The 12,102-nt window shown below is 31.7% G+C and overlaps 1 protein-coding gene across 1 annotated transcript; it reads left to right on the top strand.

Annotated features, from left to right (window-relative positions):
* Positions 1 to 1,417: 1,417 nt before the first annotated feature.
* ACD1-LIKE (ACD1-like protein) lies at positions 1,418 to 5,548 on the top strand. The gene is made up of 7 exons (XM_022874787.2): positions 1,418 to 2,066; positions 2,901 to 3,088; positions 3,877 to 3,962; positions 4,049 to 4,233; positions 4,338 to 4,526; positions 4,691 to 4,878; positions 5,072 to 5,548. The coding sequence occupies exons 1-7, from the start codon at positions 1,530 to 1,532 to the stop codon at positions 5,325 to 5,327; spliced, it is 1,629 nt and encodes a 542-aa protein (XP_022730522.1). The 5' UTR covers positions 1,418 to 1,529; the 3' UTR covers positions 5,328 to 5,548.
* The last annotated feature ends 6,554 nt before the right edge of the window (positions 5,549 to 12,102 follow it).

Here is a 12,102-nt window from a genome sequence, read left to right on the forward strand (position 1 = left end):
TTTTAATTGTCTAAATGTGTGTCAATGTGATTCTTTTGTCTGCTGAATTATCTAACTTTATAATAAATCTTACATGACATGACAGATAATCTTTCAAACTTGTATTACGTAAAATTTTTTTTATTGTTTAAACAGATTATATGAATTTTTTTATCATTTTTTAAATAAAATCATAAAACAAAAAAGTAAAAAGACCAAAAAAAATAAACTTTGACCACTCATCATCCATCTTTCCATTAAAGGCCTCATTAAGCTTAAAACAAAGTTTTATTCAATCCTCTCCAAGAACCACATCTTTCTACTTTTTCCCAATACCTTGTTGATCTCAAAACCCTCATTAAAACCTTCAAAATGACTTATAGTTACAACCTCAAAAGCTTTTTGACTCGTTAAGTATCAACTCACTTCATTTCCTACATCGTCGGTTTGATTAAGTATGGAATTTAAGCTTGAATTGATCGTGAGAGCATCGAGAGCTCAATAAAGGGTTTGAAAAAGCCATGAAAGAATGATGACGAGTTGATTCGGTTATTAGCTCAATTTGAAAATCTTATAAGACTTTAATTGTGAATTACAGAATTTAATCCTAAAATCAAAAGTTTTTTTCGATTTTACAATTGTTCTTTTATGAACTGAATTGTACAAAATAGATTCGAGAAGATGCAACATTTTGTTAATTACCCTTTACCTACAAGTTGTGTCAGATGATTAAGTTTACTAAATCTCTCTTTGTGGATGAAATTGTTAGTAATGAAAAAATTATCAAAATTTTAATTTTGTTGAAATCTAAAGATTTGGATATGAAAGTTTTGGCCTTTGATTGCATTTTTGAAATTAGTTACTTTAGATACAAATAAGCTATAGAAGCATTGTTTAGAGAACGAAGAAAGTGAGGAGAAGAATCTTGTGGCTTTTGATAAAAGGTTTGGACATGAAAGTTTTGGCCTTTCGTAAAGAAACTTGTGGAGTTGCAAAGCCCTGATATTGGTGGGGATTTGATTGAGATAAGAAAGTTTTGTGACGAAAATGAGGAAAGCCGGGAGAAGAAAAAAGAAAGGACAGAAACAAATTTTAGTCTTTATCCATGTAATTTGTTCAAACAATAAAACATTTTTTTCGCAATACAAATTTAAACGATTATATATCATATCATGTAAAATTTATTATCAATTTAAAAAATTTAATAGACGAAAAGACGACATCAACCAACGTCTCACCGGGTACTTACAGAACTTTTTAAAATTTAAGGACATCCAAAATTTAATACGGCGGTGCTATTAACTTCAAATAAAATATTAACAATAAATGCCAAATGACTCGTTCTCTCTCATTTGCAGCCTCAAAATTTTCCGTCACCTCATTTTGTCCACTCTCTCTTATCACTCATGTCCTTGAACGCCACGCTGAACCACTTTCAGCCTCAAGCTCTTCTGCTCCTCTTTCTCAATAATTCAGCATATCAATACTTAGAGCAGTTTTTCTTTCCTTCAAAAAAAAAAAAAAAAAAAGAGAAACAAAGATAGGCAGCCATGGATGTTCTCAGAGCTTCTTCTGCCATTGTTTCTTCACCATACTTTCCAACAGCAACAATCAACGAAACCCAGTTTACTATTCCTTTGTTTCAGAATTTTCTGTTAAAACCTCGACTTAATTCATCTTTCACACCACTTCATAGAAACATATCAAAATCCAGGTTGTTTACCACCTTGTCATCATCCCCAGCATCAACAGAACCCATGGAGCCACCTCAGCCTGAAGTTGAGGCTGACAGTGAGCAAGGAAAATTTGATTGGTACTCTCATTGGTACCCAGTTATGCCAGTATGTGATATGGATAAGAGGGTGCCACATGCAAAAAAGGTGTTGGGACTTGATCTGGTGGTGTGGTGGGATAGGAATGAGAATGAGTGGAAAGTGTTTGATGATACTTGCCCTCATAGGTTGGCTCCTTTGTCTGAGGGAAGAATTGATCAATGGGGGAGGTTGCAATGTGTATACCATGGTTGGTGCTTCAGTGGCTCTGGTGACTGCAAATTCATTCCTCAAGCTCCCTCAGATGGCCCTCCGGTAATCCCTCTTCAATCATAACTTGCTTTCTTAATTCATATTGCCCTGTCCAATTTCTTCTTTTTCTTCTTTCTTGTAGCTCTTCTTATGCCAGGACTGTTAGGAACTTTCTGGGGTTTAATTGTTGGCAAAGTAGGAGGAGAAGAAAGAAAATTTGAAATCTCAGAGATACCATATCTGTACCTAAAAGTATTCTTAAAGTTTCTGTTTCTATTAAAATATCTCCATTCTGATGAAATACTAGAAGATATGCCTGTCTACAAGTATATTGCCCAGAATTATCTTATTATCTTCTCCTGACATCGACAACTGTATAAATTATGTGCTTCTCTTTTTCCTTTGTCCAACCTTGTGGTTTTCTGCAAAGAAATATTTAGAATAATATTCAAACTTTTTGAGGCTTTGGGATGTTCATTGATACCGATTAAGCTAGCTAATCATACTATGTAATGTTCACTCCAGTTTCTTCTTTCTGTCAAAAAGAAAAGAAAAAGGAGAAGGAAATTTTGAGATAAATGAATTTAGCAGTGTGAGATGAGAACTTCCCTTGATAATAAAAAAACTAAAAAAGTAACAATATTACTCCCATAAATGGTTATCCTATTAATGAATAGCCTGAACATATATTACATAAATATAAAATTCTGTTTTATTTGGCCATACTTATGGATGATAGTATTCAAGTTGAAAATAAGCATTTATGTATGGTTTTCCTCTTATCACGATGATGATTTTGTAATCATAGTCCATTTTTAGCAATTTTCTGTGATGTCTGGGTGTGTTTATTTTTGGCAAAAGGATTACTCTTATTCTCCTCTGCATTAATATTTGCAGGTCCACACCTTCAAGAAAACATGTGTGGCTGTTTATCCAAGCACCGTGCAGCATGAAATTGTGTGGTTTTGGCCAAATGCTGATCCTCAATACAAAGACATTATTATGAAGAAAAAGCCCCCTTACATTCCAGTATTGGATGATCCTTCATTTACAAAGTCGATGGGAAACAGAGATATTCCTTATGGGTATGCAAATTCTACCGTTATATCTTAGTTTGGCCATATTTTCTGACTTCAACCAGTTTCCTTTTTAGGATTTATCTAAAAAAACTTTTGTATCCTATTTCTCTTACTAAAGCTTATGCCTACTGAGCTCTTTAGTTTGAATTTGAACTTAATCCTATCCCCAAATTCTAAATTATTTCATACCTGGCTATAGCTTCAGTAGATTCAAGCTTAGTGAAGTCCGTATGTCTATTAGCTTCCGCAATGTCAGAATTTGGTTGTCATCTCATTCCATCTTATTCCTTCTTCCCCTTCCATTTTTTAATCTTCATATCTTCTTGAATGATGCTACTATTTCTACAGCTTTTGGGACTCATATTGCTCCAGGCATGTCATTTGCAGTACTCCCTTTGTTCATGGTGTTTGTCACTAGTCACCACTGTTCCTTCAAGGACTTACCGTAGATAGTTATAGATCTCTAATCTTGTTCTTAAAGGAATTAGAAGGTGCTGTGACTTTTGTAAATCCTATCTTGCATCGAATTCCATTTTATTTGTTATAGTACGAACCTTGAATGAATTAAAAGGTGGTGATTAGATTAATGGGAAAAGAAAGACCATAACCAAATCCAAAACCTCGTGGACCAAGTTGGATCTTGCTGAAAGGATAATTTCGCAAGTTGGAAAAATCTCTTTTCAGCTGATGGTTTTAGAGAAGTCCTATTGAGAGTGTACAATTAGAAGCAGGGGAGACATAAATTTGTTGATATTTGTTGAAATTTCCTTGAGAAACTTACTTTGCATTTTCAGGTATGAGGTCTTGATTGAAAATCTTATGGATCCTGCTCATGTTCCATATGCACATTATGGACTAATGCGAACTCAGAGCCCCAAAAGTAAGAAGGTCTTGATATATTTCAAGTTGTTTCCATTCTCCTAACATATGAAATTCATGCACCTAATGGTACATTTTCCTTCACAGTGAAGGCTGACAGAGAAGGGGGCAGACCACTTGAGATGAGTGTCAAGAAGTTTGATGTAAATGGTTTCACCGGAAAACAGGAGTGGGCCAGTAATATCTTTATTGCACCTTGCATCTTTCATGCTTTTACTGATTCTGTCGTTGGTCAAGGAAATGGATCTGAAACATCAGCTGAAACCAAAAAGGTTCTACATTCAATTTCAGATTAACTATTTATGTAATTGATTTGTTATATTGTTATTATTTGTTTTCCCAATACTTTTACTCATACAAATAGTAATTTGTGCAGGCATCACCACCAAATCGGAAACTTTCTTTAATTTTTATTTGTGTTCCAGTTAGTCCGGGTAATAGCAGATTGATTTGGACCTTCCCAAGAAACTTTGGTGTTTGGATTGATAAAATTGTTCCACGATGGATGTTTCACATTGGACAAAACCTTATTCTTGATTCTGACTTGTATCTTCTTCATGTTGAGGTGATTTCTATTTCTCTTGCTGAAGATGTGTTTCATTCAAAACCATTCTTTAGTAAACTTCTTTTTGTTTACTCACTAATACAATCATGCGATTAATGGATGACAGAGAACTGGAAATTTTTAAAATAGGTTTGTACCACTTGACACCCAATTTCTCATTGTAGGAGCGTAAGATAATGGATATTGGGGCTACCAATTGGCAAAAAGCTTGTTTTGTGCCTACAAAGTCAGATGCCTTAGTGGTTGGTTTCAGAAGGTGGTTAAACAAGTATGCTGACAGTAAGATTGATTGGAGAGGGAAGTTTAGTGGAGCTCTTCCTCCATCCCCTCCTAGAGAACAGCTGATGGACAGGTAAATCAAGCAACTTCACCCTACAACCTTGACTTGCATGTGCATGCCTATGTTTGTATATATGGAAATTTCGTGGAAGATAGTGAAACAATTGGTCATGCATCTGTTCTCTGAAGATGTTTAGTGGCCAAAAAGATTTTTTCTACTTTTAGAACACTTAGTTTAATAAGAAGCTTTTCGATTACTTCTGCAGGTATTGGTCTCATGTGGTGAACTGCAAGAGTTGCAATACTGCATATAAGGGTCTCAAAGCACTTGAAGTTGTGATGCAAGTCATATCCATTATTTCTATTGGGATTGTTGCCGCAGCAAAGCAGGATGTGATGTCAATGGTCGCTAGAACAACAGTGGTTTCGATGGCAATCATATGCTTTGCAGCTTCAAGATGGTTGGCTCACTTCATCTACAAGAATTTCCATTTCCATGACTATAACCATGCCTTCCGCTGAGATTAGTGATTCCCCATTATTTGGTACTGTGGAATGTGATGTGAATATGACATCCTTTACCCCGCATGTGAGGTTAAGCTAATTGAACGCTTGTATAGACCTTGTAGGCAACCATATTTACTAGCAGTTTTAGAACCACAGTTCAGAGACCTTAGTTGTTGCCTTCATCTTAAAGTAAACATCTGTTAGAAAAAGAGATCGATATATATTTGGGTTTTGAATTGCTTTATCAAGCAAACTTAAAGGAAAAGAAAAGCCAAGCATAAAGCCAAAATGCTAGATCCTATTATGTTGGGAGCTGACAGCTGAGCCGACTGCCTGTTATTGCTGCAGAGGAGATATTTGGAACAGTGGGTTAAACATGAATTTCTGTAATCAGAATAAGTTGCTCAAGGAAAATTGTAGGTTTAGAATTGCATACTCAAATGCAAATATGAATTCCAAGATAATATATATATATATATATATATATATATACACACACACACACACGGGTGTTTGTTACAAGAACTTTTAAGGATCTATTTCTTGATCTACTCTTGAATTGTTTCTTGGTCGTTATAGTGCATATAGCAATTACTAGAGTTATTCACTAACTTTCACACTTCCAAGTCTTAAGATTCTTGTTGGATACCAAAGGGAGAGAAGTTTTGCTAGTGTAATTGAGATTCTTATCTCATGTTTTTGCATGAGTATATATAATGCACATTTCCCTATAGGAATATGATTTTATCTCAAACTTTCATGAGCAGTAGATATATATATATATATATATATATATATGCCCATGCAACTGTACTTAGGCTTGGATCCACTTGATATGAGGCATCAAATGAATACTCTTTTCGAAGAAAAAATTCTAAGTCGCCATTACCTTTTAAGAAAAAAATTGATTGAGGATGACCAAGCGTCCATACCAACTAACAACCGTTTTTAACAATGCTAGCTTAGAGGCCTCATCAGTAAGGAATCTTGAGTACTGAAACTCGAAAATTAAGAAAGCTTTTATATATATATATATATATATATATATATACATACATACATACATATATACATATATACAGGTAGTTCTTGGGCTAACGCCCGCTTCAGCTCATGAGTTCGTCTTAGCAATTCATCAACGATTGGGCAAGTTATCGCCCTATCCTTCCTAGGCATCTTAACAGGGCGAGTAGGGTTGGGTCAATTCGGATATATATTTTTTTGAGTATGAATAATTTGAATAAAATATTCGAGTTCATATAAATTGAATTTAGATAATTTTGAGTTCAATTTATTAATTTTTAAAATCAAATCAGATTAAATTTAATTAGCTTATTTAATGGAGTTAAATTTTCTTAGAATTTTATTAAAAGATAAAAGTAAAAATATAATATTTTAAAAATATATAAACATTATAATTTACATGCATTAAGGTAAAATTTTTATATTTTATAAATGAAAAAATTATGTAATTTTGCTTTTTTATTAAACTAAAATATTTTTACTTAATATTTCATTATAATAATTGGTTCACTTTTAATCAAATCCAACAAAATCATCTCAATTTTTATATTTAAGAGATTTTAATTTCAAAAACTTTGAAAAGGTATCAGTTTCTGAGCCAATCAAATATTCGTAAATTATCACTAAATATTGATCGTATATATTCATATCCACACGGATTACAATATAATGAATGATATTATTATTGAAATGAAATTATTAGTTAATCAGATTTCATTTAGCATTGCTGCTAAAAGTTATTTTTATGTTCAAAAGTTATTTTTATCAAAATGTAACGCTAAACAATAAAAAAAAGTTTTGGTTTTTCAGTTTATAAGTCTGATTTTTAAACTCAAATTAAAAAGCTTAAAAAGTGCTTTTACTGTGAAAAAGTACATTGAGGATGCAAAATCATTTTATTATCTCTACATTTTTTATATTTTATTATTTTATGTGCATCCTTTTAGACATTTCAATTATGTACAGACCCTTTTTTTTTTTATAACAATATTAAATATTTAAAAATTTTAATCACATTTTTTAAACGTGCCTTTTTCAATGCAAAAATTTTTTAAACGCAATAACAATATATAGCTAGCTCTAAATCAAATACAACAAAAATTCTTATTAATTTTATTTTATACCAAATATGTAATAGGTCCATATTGAAATGGGTCTTAAGGGGTCATTAGTTAAATAAATCCAATATTATTTACCATATCTATACGGCTATATACTATTCTATATGCATAAGTCCTGTCGATGAGATAATATTAGTTTATTGAATTATTGTCAATTATGTTTTGTTTTAAAAATGATTATTATTGATCTATTTAATTTTTTTTTATCTAAGTAAAAAAAAAAAAGGAACTTTATTTATTATATATAATAAACATAAAAATTCAGTTCAATTACAATAATAGAAATAACAAAATTTTTTTTTTAATCTTTCATACCGTCTATTTTAGAGTCATAGGATACAAGACTTAATTTATTATTATTATTGTTTATAATAATAAAAATGATTTGCTTTTATCCTTTTATAATCATAATTAAAAAAGATAATATTTAAATTTATAAAAAATTGTAATAGCAAAGAAAAGAGATTTTAAAAGATAATTTAAAATTATACAATTAAATTAATAATTTGTGTTATATTTATTATGTTTATTAAATTAATATTTTTAATAAGAAAATTATACTAATTTAAGTATAATATAAGTTTGTATCAAATTTTCAGATCATTTAGATTCGGATTATTTCAAGATTAAATATTTTATAAGTTTAAGTTGTTAACTTTTTGAATTAAATAAAATTGAATCGTTTTGAATAAATTAAATAAATTTTTGAGTTCAAGTCAGATTTAATATGTATATGACACTAAGTTATAACGCTTATAATACCAAGGTTTGAAAACCTACGTGGAAAGACATCCAACTTCAAACGATACACTTCCACCTTCAGCACGTTAAGTCCAAAAGGTCTTTTTAATTTTATCCGTAATTAGAAATTGCCCCATCTTAGGATGGGATCACACTTTTTTCTTTTTAATATCTTAAATTAAAATTTTCTTTAATAAATTTTTATTTCTATTGATTTTAATTCTAATCAACTTAAAACATATATGTTGATATGTATTCAAAAATAAATAAAATACAATAATAAATATGTTTAAAAAATATAATATTAAATAAAAAATTATAAATCTTTTTTTTTTTTTATCATTTTAATATTGGACTAAACCCCATTCATGTAAGAAGTTCAAAGTTAATAGACTTCAAGTTTGACTTTGGAATGGGCTAAAATTTTCATTGAAATAGACCTTACATAACTTATAAGCTAAACCCAAAATAAAGTAACCCAAGGCTATTCAGACGTCTTCAGGTGCAAGCCAGTGGGCCTTTCTTTTTTTTATTATTATTTTTAATTTTTTTCTCTTTTTATTTACTTTTATCAAAGCTGCCATTTTAGTTAATCCACAAAAGATCCCAAAAACACCCTTGTACTTTTTCATCATTCTTTCCCTCTAAATTATCCTTTCTTTATCTAACCTTCTTAATCTAAATAATATTTTTAATAAGCCTAGAATCTGACAACCAGTCTCCACTCGATCATCACTCGTCAATTTTGGTTTGTTCCCAAAATTCTTCTTTTCTTCCTAAACACTTTTATCTAATTGGATTTTCCTAATACTATATTTTGCCATATCTAAAACTCTAATCTAAAATTTCAAATTGTCAAAAACCCTTTTACCATCGTTTAAATAGATTGAAATCAAAGTATGTTCTTTTTTTTTTTTTTGTTTTTATTTCTTACTATTAGGATTTCCCTAAAACCCACTCACCACCATCTATCATCACTACTGCTATCGTCTGGAGGTTTTTTTTTCCCTTTCTCCTTTTTATCTTTTTTTGTAGCCTTCATCTTCAAACAAAACCTTTAAAACCACCAAAAACATCTAAACACTAAACTATTGAGCTCTTTTTTTTATTTTAGTTTTGTTTATGTCGAGCTTTGACCTAAAGGCAGTTTTGTAAATACAGAAGAGAGAAACGATTAGAGGTAAAGACAAGAGGTGTTTTTTGTGTTTGCATTTGATGCGTAAATCAGTAAGGGTTAAGTCAAAAAAGAGATGAAAAAGTAAGAATGAGAGAAAAATATGAGTTAAATGAACTTGAATTCATGGTGCCTGAGTCTTCATATTTATAAGCAAGGTTAGAGGACAAAAATAAGACAATTAGGATAGGGTTGAGTTGAGGTGATATTAGAGATGTCAAACTAACTTGCCATATCAGATGGTGAGGATTGTGCCATTCTTTGACATGTAGTGAGGATCGTGCCATTCCTTTGGGCTGAATCACATCTATATAAAAGGGTTGGTGGGGCTTTAGGTTTCCATCTTTTGCTTTCTTTGCTCTCGATTTGACCTAAAATTTTTTATGTCCATAACTTTCTTGCCTTCTAAGTTTTTTCTACTTTCGTTTTGGTATGTATTTCTAACCATATCTTTTAGTATGAGTTTTGAAGGAACTGATAATTATAAGGTAGAGCCAATGGGAGGTCAACAAGAATAGCAGGATGGCGACTTGATCTCCCATGTTATTGAGGTCGCAACTATATAAAGATGGTCTATTAATTTAATCCAATGTTCAAATAAGGGCAGCGTCGCAATAAAGAAAATGCTCAGGCAATAGGCGAACGAGTTTTAAGCACTAAAGAGCTGTATGCTCAGATCGACTTCAAACTTCAAAATTCACTTGCTTTACCTATCTTTTAGGTTGGTCTATCTTATATGGTCGACCTTCCTTCCTTTTCAAGTATTCCTCCTTTTGGGGTTTAATCTCTTCCACCTTTTGCCACTTATACTTTCCCCCCTCAATCAATTTTTCTTGATATCTTGTTCTCTCCTGAAAGGTTTTTATCTTATCTCTATTTCTTCGAGATCAAGTTGCTTTTGTCCATTGTTCTTCCTTAGGATCCATTTCTCGATCTAAAGTCAGATGTTTCTAACGATGGGGGTTTCAAAAAGGGATAAGAAGAAGGGAGTATCTCGATTGAAGAAAGTGATGGTGAGGGGGGAGTCTTACAAAGTAGTACGAATTCATCGAAATCCATGTATATACTTGGCATGACCTTGGTGTGATCCCTAAGGACATGATGAGTGAGCTAAAAGGTAGAATAAGTCATGGAGACTGTCCTAACATGTGTTCAAGTCATTATGTTCAAGCTTTGGATACTGTTTTTTTTCCAGAGAGGGGTACAATATAATAATGTCAAACTTTTAGATTGGTTCAGTGATAAACTAAAGCCACATCGACTGTATGTATATTGGGATTCATTTTTGGTTGATATGAGGTTTTCACTTTATCCTTTATTTGTTTTAATTTTTAATTTTTATAATTTGACAATTTCAACTCACCTCTAATTTTGTTCAGTACATAGTCTCTTTTATTATTCCTTATCAACATTTAAACATTTTTCCTTCTTTCCCTCTATTTAAAGAGTTTTTTTCTTTAAAAAAATCCCAATGATAGTAAGTGGTTTTATATTATAGCTCGACTAAATAAAAAGATTCTTGTTGATTACCCAAGCTCAATAAAGAATTAGAAGTTGCTCTTCCTATGTCTTGAAAAATAGAAGGCCAATAAAGATGGTAAGCCTAAGATTAAGGCTTAAGAAATAAAGAGTACATTTGGTTCCTTTATAGACAAGTCAATGGCCCTTTCCATCATTGATCTATCAAATCAGGATAAAATTTTAGATTTTACACATAAGGGGGAGCTTGTTATCGATGCTCATTGGATGGTTTCCTTATAAGTAATAAACAATACAAAATATTAGGATAGGTTTAAGGTAACCTTGTTGGGTTTTATTTTGAGTTGATATTTCGTCTAACTGTAAGCTCGATTTTACATATATGGCTGAAGCTAGAGAAGACTTCAATGTTGCCTTATACCAATATGTCTCAAGGCCTAAAAGGGAAAAAAATTCAATTTAAGGCCTTGTCGTGTAAGGGAGACAAGGTGGTTAGCACGACCATACCTTACGTTTCCCTAGGTTAGAAGTTGAAAGCCAAGGTAGGTTAGGACATGTCCTTTGCATTAGCACCAATGCCTTACGATCCATTAGTGTATCAAGTGAATGAGAGATTTCTCTGAAGGAAAAAGCTTTCACCTATTAGTGTATGTCTTACGATCCATTTAGATGGACGATAAGATTAATTTTAATGAAATTAAAAATAATGATAGAAGTGAGGTTAGTTACTATAGAGATATGTGGAAACTGAATGTATATTAAAAAATTGCTTATCTCTAATTATACAAGAATCTTAGGTTTATATACAACTAACTAGGGGTTAAACTAAGAAACTAAATCTTCCTTAATTCTAGGGATATAAATACTTAATTCTAGAGATACAAATATAAATATACAGATTACAAGATTACAACCAGCTGTAAATAAGTGTTTTCCCACACTCCCCTTCAAGTTGGTGAATAGGTGTTTTCCATTCCCAGCTTGAAAATAATTTCTTGAAATGTTGCACTGCTGAGACCTTTAGTTAACACATTTGCAAGTTGACCCTTGGTTGATACATAAGGTGTACAAATCAACCCACTGTCTAGTTTCTCTTTTATGAAATGTCGGTCTACTTCAATGTGTTTTATTCTGTCATGTTGTACAGGATTGTGTACAATGCTTATTACAGACTTGTTATCACAGTAGAGTCTCATTGGTCCATCCCATTTGATCTTCAAGTCTTCTAGGATAATCTTTAACCATAGTAGTT

This window comes from Durio zibethinus, chromosome 6, assembly GCF_047325235.1.
Source record: "Durio zibethinus cultivar Kanyao isolate XHJ-2024 chromosome 6, ASM4732523v1, whole genome shotgun sequence".
In the NCBI taxonomy this organism is placed as follows: domain Eukaryota; kingdom Viridiplantae; phylum Streptophyta; class Magnoliopsida; order Malvales; family Malvaceae; genus Durio; species Durio zibethinus.

Bases quoted from the DNA above. Each gene is read 5' to 3' on its own strand.
- ACD1-LIKE (XM_022874787.2), top strand. From the start codon at position 1,530: ATGGATGTTCTCAGAGCTTCTTCTGCCATTGTTTCTTCACCATACTTT. The intron at 2,067-2,900 runs GTAATCCCTCTT...TAATATTTGCAG, and splicing joins CTCCCTCAGATGGCCCTCCG to GTCCACACCTTCAAGAAAAC. The intron at 3,089-3,876 runs GTATGCAAATTC...TTGCATTTTCAG, and splicing joins AACAGAGATATTCCTTATGG to GTATGAGGTCTTGATTGAAA.